Genomic DNA, 17366 nt, shown 5'->3' with positions numbered 1-17366 from the left:
TTTCTCCTGAAGTTGGTGAGCTGTGAATATCATGTCAGTTGTGCCTCAATGCCCTAAACCCACACTGAGATTCTGGGGGAGCTCTTCAGCAAGGGAAAGGAGACAGTGCCGGAGGGTTCTCAGAATGAGCTTTCCTGTGCTGGACAGCAAGGTGATCCCTCTGTTGTTTCCACAGATGGACTCATCTCTTTTCTTGAAGATTGTCAGAATCATTGCATCCCTGAGGTCTTGCGGGATTTTCTCATCGTTCCAGGTCCTTCAGATGAGGGCATGACGCTGTGATGTGAGCTTCTCCCCTACCCCTCGTCTCGGCATTTCTAGCTAACACCTTCCCACGTGTCTTGCGTTAAGGTCCCATTGAAAAGAGCCAGGGCCAGTCAGCCAACAAGTCCAATGGTGAGTCCTACAAAGAGAAGGGGAAAGCAGCTTTGCAGAGCATGTGTACTAGTGCTTTTAGAGAAGGAATCCTCCCTCGGCCTCGGCCTCCTGGGCGTCCCCAGTCAGCTAAACCCTGCTTCGCTGTAGTCAAAGAACTCTATTGGTTGCTAGAAGCCCATTCAGGCTGAGAAAGAGGATGAAACTGCCTCTGCCTCCCCGCCCCCTACCCCCCTGCAGTTGTCCCCGCGTCATCCAATTACTGCGCGTGGGATCCTCTGTCTTGGCGTCCTCCTTGCCCTTGGTGTGGTCATGCTGATTGCCCTGTGTCCGGCACCTTCAGTTCCGTGAGAGAGAATCCGCTGGTGCCTCGTGTGTCTGCAGCCGCAGCCTGAGGTCGTCACAGCCGGGAGAGCCCACTGCCGCGAAAGGAAATGAAGGGATGTTTCCCGTTCATGGGAAACGCGGCGGCTGCAGCGAAATCCGGCGCGGCGGCAACTGCTGGAAAGCGGTTCAAGCCGGGCAGCGGCTTCCTGCTGACTGCGGACCCCTGTAGGGATCCTGGCTGTATTTTCAGGGAAAGCGGTCCCTCATCCCCTCCTCCCGCCTCCTCCCGCCCGCACGGACAGGAAACCTTCGGTGTTTAGAGGTTTCTAAACGTCCTTCGCCGATGCCACTTCAACACCTAGCGGAAAGGCATTCCTGCTCCTCTCACCTCACAAATAGACAGACCAGGGAATCTGGAAGGAGGCTGCTTAGATAAACGAGGGCCAGCTCTCCTTCTCTGCGGAGCAATACCCACAGCCTTTCCTTTTCAACAGGACCGCATAAATGTAAAGGAATACGCTCATGTTTACAACCGTCAGAGTTGTAGCAGGTGACAATGAAGGGAAGCGTTAATCAATATATTAGAAATGAAAATATGATCAGCGTTTAAAGCCTGGGCCCCGTTAATGATTTTACAATACAAAAGAGCACTGAAGTATGAATCGGGATGGGCAGCGTCATTCACAACAGGGCAAGAGAAATACAGGAAGACCGGTGCAATTTCCAAAAGGCATTAAAATGTTAGGACACAGGGTGTCGCTGTTCACCGCAAAAAATATCTTAAGTGGGAAGGGAAAACGCAGCTCCTCCCTTATTCCGAGTTGATAGTTCAGTCCGAGTGCAGGGGAGGATGGCGGAATAATTCCGGAGGCCATTACAGTCGGTGTCCTGGATTACCAGCCACGCAAGAGCCATTTGGTGTAACACCGCTCGGACCTGCCATGTCGGCGCCCAGACTAGGCGGCCCGGCGGGGAGGCAGCTGCTGCGTCTGGTGCTGCTGCAGGCGGCCTGGGCGGCGGGGAGCGGCCCGCTGCAGTACTCGGTGCCGGAGGAGGCCAAGGCCGGCACGCTGGTGGGTCGCCTGGCCCAGGACCTGGGGCTGGAGGCCGGGGAGCTGGCGGCGCGGAGGCTGCGGCTGGTGTGGAAGGGCGGGCGCGACTCGCTGGAGGTGAAGGCGGAGAGCGGGGCGCTGGTGGTGCAGTCGCGGCTGGACCGGGAGGAGCTGTGCGGCCAGAGCGCGCGCTGCGCCCTGCACCTGGAGGTGCTGGTGGACAAGCCGCTGCGGGTGTTTCACGTGGAGGTGGAGATTCAGGACATCAACGACAACGCGCCCGTGTTCCCGATAAATGAGGAATCTTTATTTATTGCCGAATCGAGACTGCCGGGCTCGCGCTTCCCACTAGAAGTCGCGTCTGATGCGGATATCGGCATTAACGCCCTGCTCAGCTACAAACTCAGCCCCAGCGAATATTTCTCTCTGGATGTACAGAATAAAAATGAGAAACGTCAGTCCGCAGAACTTGTGCTAAGTAAGTCTCTCGACCGCGAGGAGACCCCCGTGCACCACTTGCTCCTGACGGCGACTGATGGGGGCAAACCGGAGCTGACGGGCACTGTTCAGCTGGTGATCACGGTGCTGGACGTGAACGACAACGCGCCCGTGTTCAGCCAGGCGGTTTATGAAGTGAGTTTGCCGGAGGACGCAGCTAACGGGACCTTAGTCATAAATCTGAACGCCACAGACTTGGACGAAGGGGTTAATGCGGAGGTGCGTTATTCGTTCAGGAGCTTGGTCGGATCCAGGGTAAAAGAAAAATTCAGCATAGATTCGCGCAGCGGAGAGATCAAAGTGAAAGGAGCATTGGATTTCGAGGACATGAATCTGTATGAAATTCACGTCCAGGCCGCGGATCAGGGTCAAGCTCCCCTGTCCGGACACTGCCGCGTTGTGGTGGCGCTTGTGGACGTGAACGACAACGCGCCGGAGCTGTGGGTGACGCCGCTGTCGGTGCCGGTGGCGGAGGACGCGGCGCCGGGCACGGTGGTGGCGCTGATCCGCGCGCGGGACCGGGACTCGGGCGCCAACGGGGCCGTGACGCTGTGGCTGCGGCCCGAGGCGCCGTTCCGGCTGGTGTCGAGCTTCCGCGACTCCTACTCGCTGGTGCTGGCCGAGGCGCTGGACCGGGAGCGCGTGGCGGCCTACGAGGTGGAGGTGCGGGCCCGCGACGCGGGGGCGCCGGCGCTGGGGGCCAGCAGCCGCCTGGCCGTGCCGGTGGCGGACGTGAACGACAACGCGCCCGCCTTCGCGCAGGCCGTGTACACGGCGTTCGTGCGGGAGAACAACGCGCCGGGCGCGGCGGTGCTGACGGTGCGGGCGCGGGACGCGGACGCGGGCGAGAACGGCGCCGTGAGCTACTCGGTGGCGGGGGGCGGCGCGCAGGGCAGGCCGGCGTCCAGCCTGGTGGCGGTGGAGGCGGCGAGCGGGCGCGTGCGGGCGCTGCAGCCGCTGGACTACGAGGAGGTGCAGGTGGTGGAGTTCGAGGTGCGGGCGCAGGACGCGGGCTCGCCGGCCTTGTGGGGCCGCGCCACGGTGCAGCTCTTCGTGCTGGACGCCAACGACAACGCGCCGGCCGTGTGGGCGCCGGCGGCGGGCGCGGCGCCCCTGCTGGTGCCGCAGTCGGCGGGCGCGGGGCAGGTGGTGGCCAAGGTGCGCGCCGTGGACGCGGACTCGGGCTACAACGCGTGGCTGCGCTACGAGCTGCAGGAGCCGCGCGGCGCCGGGCCCTTCCGCGTGGGGCTGTACAGCGGCGAGGTGCGCACGGCGCGGCCCCTGGACGAGGCGGACGGGCCGCGCCACAGCCTGGTGGTGCTGGTGCGCGACCACGGCGAGCCGGCGCTCTGCGCCACGGCCACGCTCAGCGTGTCGCTGGTGGACAGCGCGCAGGCCTCGGCCGCGGCGGCGGGGGCGGCCCGAGCGGCGGCGGCGGCCGGAGCGGCGGCGGCGGCGGCGGCCGGGCCCGACGGGCCGCTGTCGGAGCTGAACGCCTACTTGATCCTGGCCATCTGCGCCGTGTGCGGCCTCTTGGTGCTGGCGCTGGGGCTGGCGGCGGCGCTGCGGTGGCGGCCGCGGGCGGCGGTGCTGTGCGGCCCGGGCCAGGCGGCGCTGGTGTGCGCCAGCGAGGTGGGCAGCTGGTCGTACTCGCAGCGCCACAGCCGCCAGCTGGGAGGCGGCGAGGCGGCGGGCAAGGCCGACCTCATGGTGTTCAGCCCCGGCTGCCCGCCCGCCGCCGCCGCCGGCAGTGCGGACAAGAAGACGGGAGGCGGCGGCGCCGGCCCGGATGGAAGCGCAATGGTGAGATGTCTTTATTCGCCTCTTTCCTTGCACGGCTCCCAGATTGCTTCCCCTCTCCCGGAGCGCGCCTCAGGCGGAGCGGCTTCTCCCGCGTTTCGCTCCATGGTTGCATTGATCATTTGCTTGAGATTTCCGTTGTATGTTTGCAGATTAATGCTCCAACGCAAAACCCTACAGAGTAAATTTTACCATGTGGCCTTTCCTTAGAAGATCTTTTGACCCCCGTTGTCCTTAAATGTTTCTTGGAAGGAAGGCGTTCCAATTTTCAGCCTTGATCAGAGGCCCCATTCTTGTGTTTTGTTAATTCATTGGTTGATTGATTGATTGATTGATTGATTGTTGCCGGAGAGCGGCCACGTGGTGTTCCTTAGAAAGAGGCGATCACTCTTTCTACTTCGAGCAGAGTAATAATTATTCTTGCGGGTTCATTTTCTCTGATGAGGACCCATAATATACACATTGAAGAAAGTTGCTTGTATTTATGTAATGGGTTATTGGAGCTTATTTTTTTTACAAAGAAAGTGTCAATCTTAATTCCTTATTATTAGACCTCACTTGTTCCCAACTGGTAGGTTGTGTACCAGTTACCTGTATTTTATATTTTCCTGTGCAATGGTTCTAATGCAAGTTATCAGATACACGTCTTGTCCTTTTTTTCAGTTTCCCAGAAAGTCTATTCCTTCTTAGTATCCGTTAGCAGTGCGTTGCAGAGGTAGCTTGTGTGTGGTCTAAACCTCAATTTTCTTCCTCAATTTTATCTAATATCACCTCCCTCTCATATTTCAGAAGACTTCTCTGTCCTTTGTGTGAATTATGCATGTGCCCTCATCCTGAGTTCTTTGCCTTATTTCCTCCCTGAGCAGCCTTACTCATTTTAGTATTTCTTCCTGTAGAAATCTTTTTATGATGATGTATTTTTTGCCTGGGTTTTTGAGGCCCTGTTTTAAACTGAATTTTCCCATTGAAAATTTGAACCGAAATACTGTTGATTGAAATCCTACTTTCAGTGGTTATTGTTATGTTTTAGGTAGCCATGTAGATGCTACCATGTAGCATCTACATGGTAGATTAGATTAGGCTACGGCTGAGATGCTTTGTCAGCTGCTTTTAAGTTATGCTTGCATCTGCGAGAAAGTAGAAATTATTACCACAGTGAAATAGTTCTAAATTTACCTTTCCCTGGATAATGTAAGTGTCAGAATAATTTTCTAATTACACAAACACTAAAAAAGTTAACACAAGCTGACACTTTTTTTGCATAACTGATTTGCAAGACAACCAGCTATAGCAGAGAAATGCCTCTGAAGGCATTAAAATTAAATGACAGTTACTTTTGTTTTGAGCTAGTACTTGAAGACGTAACCAAAGCATAAGTTTGCTATTGGTAGTGAACCAATGGCAGAGTTATTCCTGAAACAGCCGTACAATAACTACTCTTCCCATTTTTTAACCTGTCTACTTCATCGATACATTTTAGGTAATAACATTTGTGGAAGAAAGTATTAGAGATTTTTATGATAATGGGTTTCTGTTTCAGAAAATATTGCAGTTCTCTGCCTGCTGTCAACTAATACATATGATAGGATCCAATATAAAATGCTTCAGTGTTTGCCTTTTTTGTCTTGGTCGTTTAATCTAGTCCAACCCTTCCTTAAAGCAGGACCAGCCCCAACTAGATCATTCCAGGCAAAGCGTTGTCTAGCTGGGTTTTGAAACCCCACAGGGATGGAGCTTCCACCACCTGTCTGGGTGACCTGTTCCAGTGTTTTACTATCTCTCTTAGTGAGAAAATTCTTCTGAATTTCTAACCTAAACTTTCCTTCCTGCAACTTGAGACCATTGCTCCTTGTTCTGTCATCTCCCACCACTGAGAACAGTCTAGCTCCACACTCCTTTGAACCCCCCTTCAGGTAGTTGAAGGCTGCTATTAAGTCTGCTCTCAGTCTCCTCCTCTCTAGACTAAATAAACCCAGTTCTCCTAGTCTTTCCTCATAAGATATGTCCCCAAACCCCTCACCATTTTTGACCCTCCACTGGACTCTCTCCCATTTGCCTACATCCTTTTTGTAGTGGGGAGTTCAACACTGAACACAATATACCAGATGTGGCCTCACAAGTGCTGAATAGAGGGGAATAATTACTTCCCTTGAGTACTTGCAAAACACCTACAAATGAAGCCCAGTATGCCACTGGCTTTTTTTTTTGGCAACTGGGGCACACTTCTGGCTTATATTCAGTTTACTGTCCACTGTAACCCCCAGGTCCTTTTCTGCAGAGCTGCTGCCCAGCCAGTCAGCCCTCAGCCTGTACTGGTGTACAGGATTGTTCCATCCTAAGCGCAGGACTTTGCACTTGTCCTTGTTGAACCTCATGAGGTGCCTTTTGGCCCAATCCTCCAATTTGTCTTGGTCACTTTGCATCCTAGCCCTACTCTCCAGTGTATCTACTACCCCCCACCCCAGCTTGGAGTCATCTACAAACTTGCTGAGGATGCACTCTATGCCATCTTCCAGGTCACTGAACGCATTGAACAAAGCTGGCTCAGGACTGACCCCTGGAGCACTCCACTTGATACCACATTCAGCCATCCATTAATGCACTTTGAGCCTGATGCTACAGCCAGCTTTCTATCCACCTTGCAACCCATTCATCCAGACCATATATCCTGAGATTGCCTGTGAGAATGTTATGGGCAACCATATCAAAAGCCCTGCTAAAATCAAGATACACCACATCCACCAATCTCCTCGCATCCACAGAGCCAGTCACCTCATCATAGAAGGCAATCAGGTTCATCAAGCATGACCTGCCCTTGGTGGATCTATGCTGACTGTTCCTAATCACCCCTTTCTTACGCAAATGCTTAAAAAATGGATTCCTTTGAGGATCTGCTCCATGATATCTCCAGGGACTGAAGAGAAGCTGAGTGGTCTGTAGTTCCCTGTATCCACCTCCTTCCTTTTCTTAAAGATGGACACTATATTTTCCCTTTTCCAATCCTCTGGGGACATCTCTGATTGCCATGATTTTTCAACGATAATGGCCAGTGGCTCTGCAATCACATCAACCAGCTCCCTCAGCATCTGCCAATGCATTTCATCTGGCCCCATGGATTTGTACATTTCTGACTTCTCTAAATAAACTTCAACTTTTTCTTTCACCACTGAGGGCTTCTTACCTTGTCCTAAAAATGCTCTGCCTGGTGTAGTAGTTTGGAAGCTGACCTTGCCTGTGAAGACTGAGGTAAACAAGGGATTCTCTACTTATAAATCAGTGCTCCTGAATAACTGGGTATTTCCCTTGAGTATGAAAGAGGTACTTCTGTCTCCACATATTTGTTATCATGCGATCATCCATACAAACATACAACTTGTTTACAAAAGTAGCATTCATGGGTTTGAAATTCCAGAGATACCTAATTTTGAACAATTTTCTTTGTACTGAGAATAGAACTTGGCAGTTACTTTTTCTTACAATTTTCATGGTAAAGAGTACAGATGTTATTCTTTTCCTAAATATTGACTGTTTCTCAGAGCCATGTGTTAGAACACAAAAATTGCTTTAACTCTTTGTGCAGTGCATACCTGTGTTTCTAGAAAGATGAGTCTTTTAAAATTCCCATGTTTTTTAAAAACTCCGTAGCCTAGAGTATTATTTAAAATATAATTTTGCCTCCTAAGGGTGACTGGATATGGTAAAAGATTGGTCTACTAGATATTTGATGCTAGATCGTTATATTTGTTTTACATTTTTATATTGTTCAGTCTCTTGATTGTGACAATTATCATACTGCCCTGGAGAGTTTTTTTGTACCAGACTGTAGACCTGTTTCATTTTAAGCCTCCCATAATTTGGGTTTCTTTGTAATCCATCCATATAATTTTAAAATGACATTCCCAGGTCTTGAAGACACACACATTTTTTTTGTAAAGTAATTTTCTTCCTTCCATCTTGTCTGCTTGCCTGTCTGCTTTAACTTACAGTATTCATTGTTGTGCATAGGATTCATTAGTATATTTTGCATCCTTGCCTTAATCCCCTTTGGGGAATGGAACTCCAGCTGCAATAGATTAAAAAGAACATTGCTTGGTGTGGTAACATAGTATTTCCTTTTCTTTGAAAGCTGGATCCATATAGCAGGGAACCCAATCCGGTCAAATACTTCTACACAACACTATCAAAAGCTTTTTCATGCTTCTAGTGGTGGGAAAATCAGAGATTTCTATTGTTCTGTAAGGATTCTAGAGTTTGGCTTCATAGCTGCTTTTCCTTTTTCATTCCTAAGTGCTGGGGTTATGTAGCTTGATGATATATATTGTAATATGTTGAGTAGTCTCTTTCTTTCTTTCAGTTCAATTTATAGCCATACAGAAGGTGAAAGAGGGCTATTTTTCTTGTCTCAAGTATAGCCTGCATGTTAGTGCCTTTCATACAGATTTCCAGGACTGGTTAATGAAAGAACTTTACTATCATTTTAATTGAATGCCAGGTGTGTTGTAAGTCTTCCATGTGTTTACCTTCATCCATATTTTCTAGAGGAGTAGTATGGAACATTATCATTTTAAAATTATTTACTCAGTCTGGATAGGGTTTCTCATAGGTAAAATGTCAGATTCCAGTTCTTAGTATAAAGATTTCTTGCTCCTTTTCCTAAGTATTAATTCAGCTGGAGCATGCTCTGACAATATAATCTATCCTATATATGTACAAGTGTTTGTTGAAAGATGGATTAGTGACCACAATATACCTTCTTGTGAATGTTATAGAGTGGAGAATATAATAAAAATAAGTCATATTCATGGAAGACTTTAATCCTATTCTTGTCATGTTCTAAAGAAATCTTACAGTTTTGTATTTTTCTTGTGTTTAAAATTCTGAATGATGGTAGAATTACTTATGTTTTCTTTTCTTTTATTTGACAGTGTCTAGAATCATAGACTATTCAGTTTGATGTTTGTGATGTAAGGTGATGGTGGGGTGGTGACTTGGAGTAACCCAGTCTTATTCTTGTTTTGCCAGTTAAACATTTGATGATAAGGAGTCTTCCAGTAATACCTGTAATTTGATCTATTTTTTTAAATCTTGTTATCTTGGATAAAGGACAAATGTTCTTTCAATTCTGGCAGAAGCATAGCAATATCAAAAGTATTTGCTTTTTGAGATCAGTACCGAGTTCTTGATTCTATCCCAATCAGTTGCCTGCACTATTCCACAGTCTTTTAATAGAATTACAGCTCCTATCTAACACAGTTACGTCCACTGTTTTTTAATAGAGATACAATCACTGCCTAAAAACATGGAACCCCAATGCATTTGCATGATCATTTGTTAATTTAATATCATTATTGTATGAAACCACACTATCTCTGGATTTTGCAGAAGAAAGGAGTATTTTAAGATGTGTGAAAGAAAATATATTCCTAAAGAACCATAGTGATATAGACCTTCTGAAGGTTTTTTGTTGATTCTGGTGATTCTTTGACTCTCTGCCATATGTTTCCTGCTTCTAACCTACCTTGTTCTACCTAGTTTGACACTTCTGGGTTCATGTCTTTTATCTGAGTTTGGGCATATCTTATTAATTATTATATTTTAATGATGACATTAATAAAAGTGGTGTCAAAGAGAAAACAATAGGAAGACATGAAATACTAACAAAGAAACAAATATGTAAAAAATTGTTGGTATAGTTAGGGAAAACACCTTTATATTTACACACTTTTCATAAGGTCATGAAGAGTTTTAAAAGTTTGGAATATTACAGTCATGTTTTGCAACAATGGGCTTTGTTGTGATCTAGATTTTCCTGTAAAAATATGGTATTCATCCATACAAGAAAATGTGCTTAAGACAATAATAATGATACTAATACCTAGCTCATAGGTGGGACTTCCCATGATGATGATGGTGGTGATGATGAAGGGGAGGAGGGGTTAGTGATGAGCAATATATAAAATTCCTGATTTAATTTGAAGATTAATGGACAGCTCAACAGTTGCTTCCATCTTTTCTGGTTTTGAATAGCATAATTTATGTGACCCATTATTTCTGTCTGTTTTATGATCACTACAAATGTTTTTGAGAGTGCCCAGTTTATTTTGTGCTTACAATGAACCGGGATGTGTGGAGGAAAAAGAGAAGAAAAGATGGATCTTATACAGAGGGGAGATGACGTGTGGAAGGGGAAAGAACTGGAAGACAGAAGGAGAGGAGATACAGGCTATATTGTATTCCTCATTTGCTGGGTGCCATGGTTAAGACACCTGTGTTTGATTGATGAGTACTCAAAACTAGAGCTAAAGCCAATGGAAGCCTGTTTAAAATTTATAAAGTGCTGTAAAACATTAAATTCTTAAAACACAGATTGTGTACATCTCATCATTGAGCACTAGTAGGTATTCCCCCTGTGAAATGTCAGAAAAACAGTACCATGGAAATTCGCAGGGAGTTCTGAAGATAAAGGTGTTTTGAAAGGACAAAGTTATTTTGTGGAGGGCTCCATAGGGTGTTAGGAAATTAATATTGGGAAGTAATTATTTCTATATTTGTTGCAAGCTTGTATAGATTCCAGTGAATCCATAGGCACACACTGCACAGTGCAAGCAAGGTAGTGAATAGTCTTCTTTCTTTGGCAATCCCTTGCAGTCAAGGATGATTGTTTTCCATGATTGTCTTATGTGTGTGTCTGAAGATAGGTGATGAAGTCCAGTTGTGATCAAGATATTTTTTACTGTATCAGACATGTGTTTCCATGTAGGTTGGGTAGCAATGGATTTGGTCTGCGACATGCTGTTATTGCCGCTCCCACTTTTTCATCTCTTCTTGTTGTTGTGAGGTTTCAAAGTACTGAGAACCTTGCAGTAGACTCCTCCCCTTTTTAGGGAGGTCCTGGGCAGTAGTCTCCCATGAGTTGGCAACAATGTTGCATTTTTAAAAGTTAGCCTTGAGGACATTCCTGAAGTGCTTTCTGTCCTCTTGGGCATACACCTTGGCTGAATTGGAAGAATACATCTTGCTTCAGGAGTTTGCTCTCAGAAATCTGGATGATATGGCAGTGCGATGAATTTGATGTTGGATGATCATCACCTCAATATCTGTGATGTTAGCTTGCAGGAGGAAGCTAAAGTTGATGTATCGATCTTCCCACTGGATTCAGAGGATTTTCCACAGGCAGCAGTGATAGTGCTTCAACAATTTTAGATGTCTCCTGTACATTGTCCATGTCTCAGGTCTGTACAGCAAGGTGGAGATCATGTCTGCTGGATAAATCATGAGCTTGGTTTCTGTTCTGATGTCACAATCTTCAAACACTATGTGACGAAAGGTGTCTACTCATGACCAGTCACCATACCAGCCACCCCTCCATCTAGGGCAGTCTGCCCTGTCTCATCTGCCACAACTTGATGAGATAAACCTGATGCAGTATGTGGGTGGCTGCCCATTTTAATGCCGTGATGCCAAGGGTTTTACATGCAACTCTAACCTCTTCTTACTGTGTCCCATGCCTCGCAGATGGCGTAAGTTGTTTATAGCACCAGTACAGAGCCAGGCTAAACTCTACCCCTTGTTGGGCCTCTTGCACTCTACTCTTGCACTCCACCTCCTCTCACAGGACCTCATTCATATTTCCCCATCACTGGGCCAGTCAACCCACCCTCTACCATGACTCTGCAACCTCCAGACTTTGCTACTGACTCTCTGGCCAGCCCACGCGCAGTGCTTCAGGTACCACCGTGCACCCTACTCTATGCGGCCGCAGATATTGTGCCACACACTGGGCTGAACTCAGCCACTAGCTAATTTCTGAGCCACATACTTCTGCCCTCCTCACTGGGTCCTCAAGTTCTTACACCCCCTGGGATCAGGTGCCTCACTCTAGGCATGCATGGCTCCACACTGCACTCTCATTCAGGCCTCAGGGTCTTGCACCATGGGCTCAGGTCCCTCTCAATAGGCATGCCTGGCCCCACTATCTGTTCTATGATGCACTGGGTACTGGGGGCTGGGGTTATAAAGTGCCCCTATCCACCTTTCACTGGGGAGGCAACTGGCCTGGCATTTCTGAGGAACTACCCCACCATGGACAGCCCCACCAGGCAGGGTGCAAATTTCAGTCATACCCAGGATGAGGAGCATCCTACCATCCCCATAGCCCCTTACCTCCAAGGTGTCCCTGAGCAGCCATTCAGCTGAGTCGTGTCTTTCTGGCCACCATCAGCAGACTGCCCTGATGTCTGCTCTGGCTCTTAAAGTGACAGGCATCCAAAGGTGCTCTGTCACACACCCATTTCTTCAGGTGTCTAAATACTGCGCTTGCACATTTGGGGCGATGCTGAATTAATTTCTTGATGTTTGCCTTCTGTGAGAGATGGATACTTAACATTCTCCAGAGTCTCTGTGAATCTGGATTACTGGAGCTGGGGACTGTTCATTAGAAACTTGGTGGAGAATCTTAGTCTTCTGAATGTTAAGCATCAGTCCCATTTTCTTGAATGCCTCGGTAAAGATGTCAATGATTGCCTGATTATCTGCTTCTGGGTAAGCACACTCTACAGCATCATCAGTTTACTGGAGCTCAGTGACTGGGTCAGAGTCGGCTGATGTTAAACAGCTTACCTTCTATTCCATAGTTTAACTCCAGTCCAGTTGGAAGCTTGTTGGTGGTCAGATGTAGCATCATGGCAAGGAATATTGAGAAGAGTGTTGTAGTGGTGATGCAGCCTTGCTTAACTCTCCTTTTATTTTCAAAGGGATCTGTGATAGAGCTATTACTGAGAACCACTGCTTGCATACCATCATGGAGCAGACCGAGAACAGTGACAGATTTCAGCAGGCATCTGTACCTCAGAAGGATCCTCCACAACACTTCTCAGCTGACAGGGTTGAAAGCTTTCATGAGGTCAAAGAAGGCCATGTAAAAAGGCTTATGTTGTTCCCAGCATTTCTCCTGAAGGTGGTGAGCTGTGAAGACCATGTCAGTTGTGCCTCTTGATGCCCTAAACCCACACTGAGATTCTGGGAGGAGCTCTTCAGCAAAGGGAAGGAGATAGTTCAGAAGGGTTCTCAGAGTGATCTTTCCTGTGGTGGATAGCAAGATGATCCCTCTATAGTTTCCACAGTTAGACTTGTATTCTTTCTTGAAGATAGTCTGAATTATGGCACCCCTGAGGTCTTGTGGGATTTTCTCATCATTCCAGATACTTAAAATGAGGGCATGAAGCTGTGATGTGAGCTCCTGTCCCCACTGCTTGAATATTTCTGGACATATTCCTTTTATACCTCCTATATACCTAAGTCCTGTTACAGGTAAGCAAATAATAAACCTCTGGCTTGAACAAGGGTTTTGTGCATGTCATTATGGTGGGGCCCAGGATAGACCCCTGCTGAATAGGAAAGGTCTGAGACTGACCCTCAGACTTTTGACCAGTCACTGCAAGGGGGCCAGAGCTGACAGGTCAAAAGGCAAGCAAGCCCACCACGAGGGACAGGCCAGGGCTGTGGAGAGCTACTGGCATCCCAATTGGCCCAGGGCTGGGGCAGGACCTAGAAGATGCTGGAGGAATCCACTGCTGAGAGAGGGTAGGAGGTCAGCCAGCAAGCAGGCTGATATGAAGGGGGCTGAAGTTCAGCCTCCAGATGGGAGATAGCCTATGAAAGTGATGAGGTCAGCGGATGAGATGCAGGTTATGTGATGGAGGCTGCAACAGAGTGCCCAGGAGTGAGTAGCCCAGGAAGAACATGCAGGAGCCCCGTGTGGGGAGGAAAGACCAGGGCAGATAGGCCTGCAGCTGGTCCTGGGGAATGACCTAAAACTACACCCTGCTTTGGAGGAGGATGTGGTGGGGCTGCCTGTGGTGGGGCAGTCCTCAGGAAATGCCACACTAGTGCCTCCCTAGTGAAAGGCTAGTATGGGGTGCTGGAAAGTCTCAGCCCCCACTGCCTTGTGGGTGACCCTGTGGAGGGGAAAGGGTAGGGTAGAACACATTGAGAGAAAAGCAACAGGCTAGGGCAATGACGGGCTTTGTTATGATGTAGATTTTCCTGTAAAAATATGGTGCTGATCCATGTAAGAAAATGTGCTTCCTTAAGACAGTAATAGTGATGCTAATACCTAGCTCCTAGGTGGGGCTTCGCATGATGATGACAGTGGTGATGATGAAGGGGAGGAGAGGTTAGTGGTGATAAATATTTTAAAAAGTCTGTATTAATATGAAGATTAATACAGCCAATATTAGGAATACATTTTCAGTAGTTCAGTGGACAGCCCAACAAGTTCCTTCCGTCTTTCCTGGATTTGAACTGCATAATTTATGAGACCCATTATTTTTGCCTATTTTATAGTTACTACAAATGTTTTTGACAGCATCCAGTTTCTTATGTGCTCTCAAAGCACGAGGTTGTGTGGAGGAAAAGGAGAGAAGGTGACTTGCCTACAGAGGGGAGATAACATTTGGAAGGGGAAAGATTTGGAAGACACAAGGATAACAGATACAGGCTATTGTGTATTCCTCCTTTGCTGGGTGCCATAGTTGAGACACCCATGTTTGATTTACAGAGCAGCTGAAACTGGAGCTGAAGCCAATGGGAGCCTATGTAAACTTATAAAGTACTATAAAAAGTTAAATTGTTGAAACTTGGATTGCATGCATCTCATAGTTGAACACTAGTTGGCATTCTCCCATGTGAAATATCAGAAAAACTGTACCACGGAAACTCATAGGGAGTTCTGAAGATAAAGCCATTAGTGTTTCTAAAGGAATAAGTTATATTGTGAAGGGCTCCACAGAGTGTTAGGAACTTAAGATTGGAAAGTAATTACTTCTGTATTTGTTGCAGGTTCAGATAGTGTCCAGAGAATAATTCATAGAGGGCACACTGAGCAGTGTAGACAAGAATGTTGAATAGTCTTTTTGGGGGGGGCAATCCCTTGAAGTCACAGATGATTGCTTGATGGTTGTTATCTATGTGTCTGAAGATGGCTGATTAGGCCTATCTGGGATCAGCAGCCTTTACTGAAGCTTGGACATGTGTTTTCATGTGGGTTGAGTGGTGTTGGATTCTTGATTTGGTCCAAGACACACTGTTTCTGCAGCTCATGCTTTTCCATCTCCTGTTGTTATCGTGAGGCTTCAAAGTACTGAAATCCCTGCAGCAGACTCTTCCACCGTTTGAGTTGGTCCTGAACTAGTCTCCCATGAGTTGACATCAAGGTTGCTTTATTTTAACGTGTCCTTGAAAACATCCCTGAAGTACTTCCTATGCCCCCATCGTGAGCGTACACCTTGGCTGACCTGGGAGCATTTTGCTCAGGAGTCTGGCTTGGACATCTGGATGAGATGGCTGGCCCAGTGAAGTTGATGTCTGATGATCATCACCTAAATACTCATGGTGTTTGCTAGCAGAAGGATGTTAAAGTTGGTGCATCTGCCTTCCCACTGGATTCAGAAGATCTTCCACAGGCAGCACTGATGGTACTTCTCTGACAGCTTTAGATACCTCCCGTACATTGTCCTTATCTCGGTTCTGTACAGAAAGGTGGGAACATGACTGCTTAATAAACCATGACCTTGGTTTTGGTTCTGATGTTGCAGTCTTTAAACACTCATTTCTTCAGGCATTCAAAGGCTTCACTTTCATATCTGAAGAGATGTAGGACTTCTTCATTGATGTCAGCCTTTTCCAAGAGATGGCTTCCAAGGTAGGGAAATACTCATTGTTCTCCAGAGTCTTACCATGGCTCTGGATTACTGGATTTAGGACTGTTTTAGGAGCTTGTTGGTGAAGGACTTCCATCTTCTGAATGTTAAGAGCATCAGTCTCATTTTCATGTATGTCTCAGTAAAGATGTCACTGATTGCCTGAGACTCTTCTTTCAAGTGAGCACATACTATGGGATTGTCAGCATACTGAAGCTCAGTGATTGAGGTCAGAGTTATCTTGTTTATTGCTCAGAGTTGGCTGACCTTTAAAAGCTTACCATCCATTTGGTAGTTTAACTTGTTGATGGTCAGATGTAGCATCATGGCAGGGAATATTGAGAAGAGTGTTGGACCAATGGTGCAGCCTTGCTTAACTCCCATTTCAAGCTCAAAGGCATCTGTGATAGATCCATTACTGAGAACCATAACTTGCATACCATCATGAAGTAGGCAGTGAATGGCGACAAATTTGGTAGGCACCCATAATTCAGAAGGATTCACCACAACATTTCTCAGCTGACAGAGTTGAAAGTGTTTGTGAGGTCAAAGAATACTATGTAGAAAGGCTTCTGTTGTTTCTGGTATTTCTTCTGCACCTGGAAAGCTGTGAAGATCATGTCAGTTGTGCCTCTTGATGCCCTAAACCCATGCTGAGATTTTGGGAGAAGTTCTTCAGCAAGTGCAGGAAGATGGTTATAGAGGGTTGTCACAATTATCTCTCCTGTGGATAGAAAGGCAGTCCTTCTGTAGTTTCTGCAGTTGGACTTGTCTCCTTTCTTGAAGATTGTCAGACTCATGGCATCCCTGAAATCTGGGCTTTCCCCATCATTCCAGATCATTAAGATGATTGCATGAAGCTGTGATGTGAGCTCCTCTCTCCTGAGATTGAAGATTTCCATCCCCTCCAGATTCATCATCATTCTCATCAAACTAGTCTTGATGTTTCCTGGTAGAGAATCTACCTCTTCACAGGAGCTGATGATAGTGGCCTTGAGGGCGATTCACACATTGCTGACATTTTCTCATTGTTGTTGATTGGTATTCATGTTTCTTATTGAGGCACTGGTTGAAGAGGTCTTACTTGCTTGGATGCTTGAGTCCTTCATTGTTGACCTTCTATCAGTATTTCTTCTGCTGTAGCTGTCACTTGGGAGCCAATATGACTGACATAACTAACAGATGAATCAATGGTCAGTCCAGCAGTCATCAGCTCCTAGCATAGCTCATGTGATGCGGACATGTTTGCAATGTTCTAACATCTACTTCTGCCTGTTCTGCGATTGAGAACTCACAGATCCATGGCTAGGGGCTGGGCAGGCATATTATAGTGAGGACCTGGACTCGTCATGTCACAGCCCTATCACAGGATAAATGTGGCTTTTCAGGAGGGACAGTCTTGACATCCCTTGTCCTCACTACATCCTGGTGGTGCTGCAACTGCTTGGTTTGTGACAGCTTATTCATCAGAGTTACCCTTGCTTATTTCTCAGCTAACCATCTCTGAAGGTCATTCCATTAGCTGCCACTTGTGGATGCATGGGATTTGGGTAGGAGTACAGCTCTGCCCCACAGATTGAATATCTTTCTTCTTGTGCAGTGAATGAGACAGGCA

The 17366-nt window shown here is 47.1% G+C and overlaps 1 protein-coding gene across 1 annotated transcript; it reads left to right on the top strand.

Moving 5' to 3' along the window:
- Positions 1 to 644: 644 nt before the first annotated feature.
- Positions 645 to 10417, top strand: LOC132252471 (protocadherin alpha-8-like). Its single transcript, XM_059733383.1, has one exon. It carries the CDS (start codon positions 1644 to 1646, stop codon positions 4260 to 4262), a length of 2619 nt encoding a protein of 872 aa, XP_059589366.1. The 5' UTR covers positions 645 to 1643; the 3' UTR covers positions 4263 to 10417.
- The last annotated feature ends 6949 nt before the right edge of the window (positions 10418 to 17366 follow it).

Source organism: Alligator mississippiensis, chromosome 9 (genome assembly GCF_030867095.1).
Source record: "Alligator mississippiensis isolate rAllMis1 chromosome 9, rAllMis1, whole genome shotgun sequence".
NCBI lineage: Eukaryota > Metazoa > Chordata > Crocodylia > Alligatoridae > Alligator > Alligator mississippiensis.
The sequence above is the reverse complement of the archived record's forward strand: the minus strand, read 5'-3'. Positions and strand labels throughout refer to the sequence as shown.

Coding starts and splice junctions, on each gene's coding strand:
- LOC132252471 (XM_059733383.1), top strand. CDS start 1,644: ATGTCGGCGCCCAGACTAGGCGGCCCGGCGGGGAGGCAGCTGCTGCGT.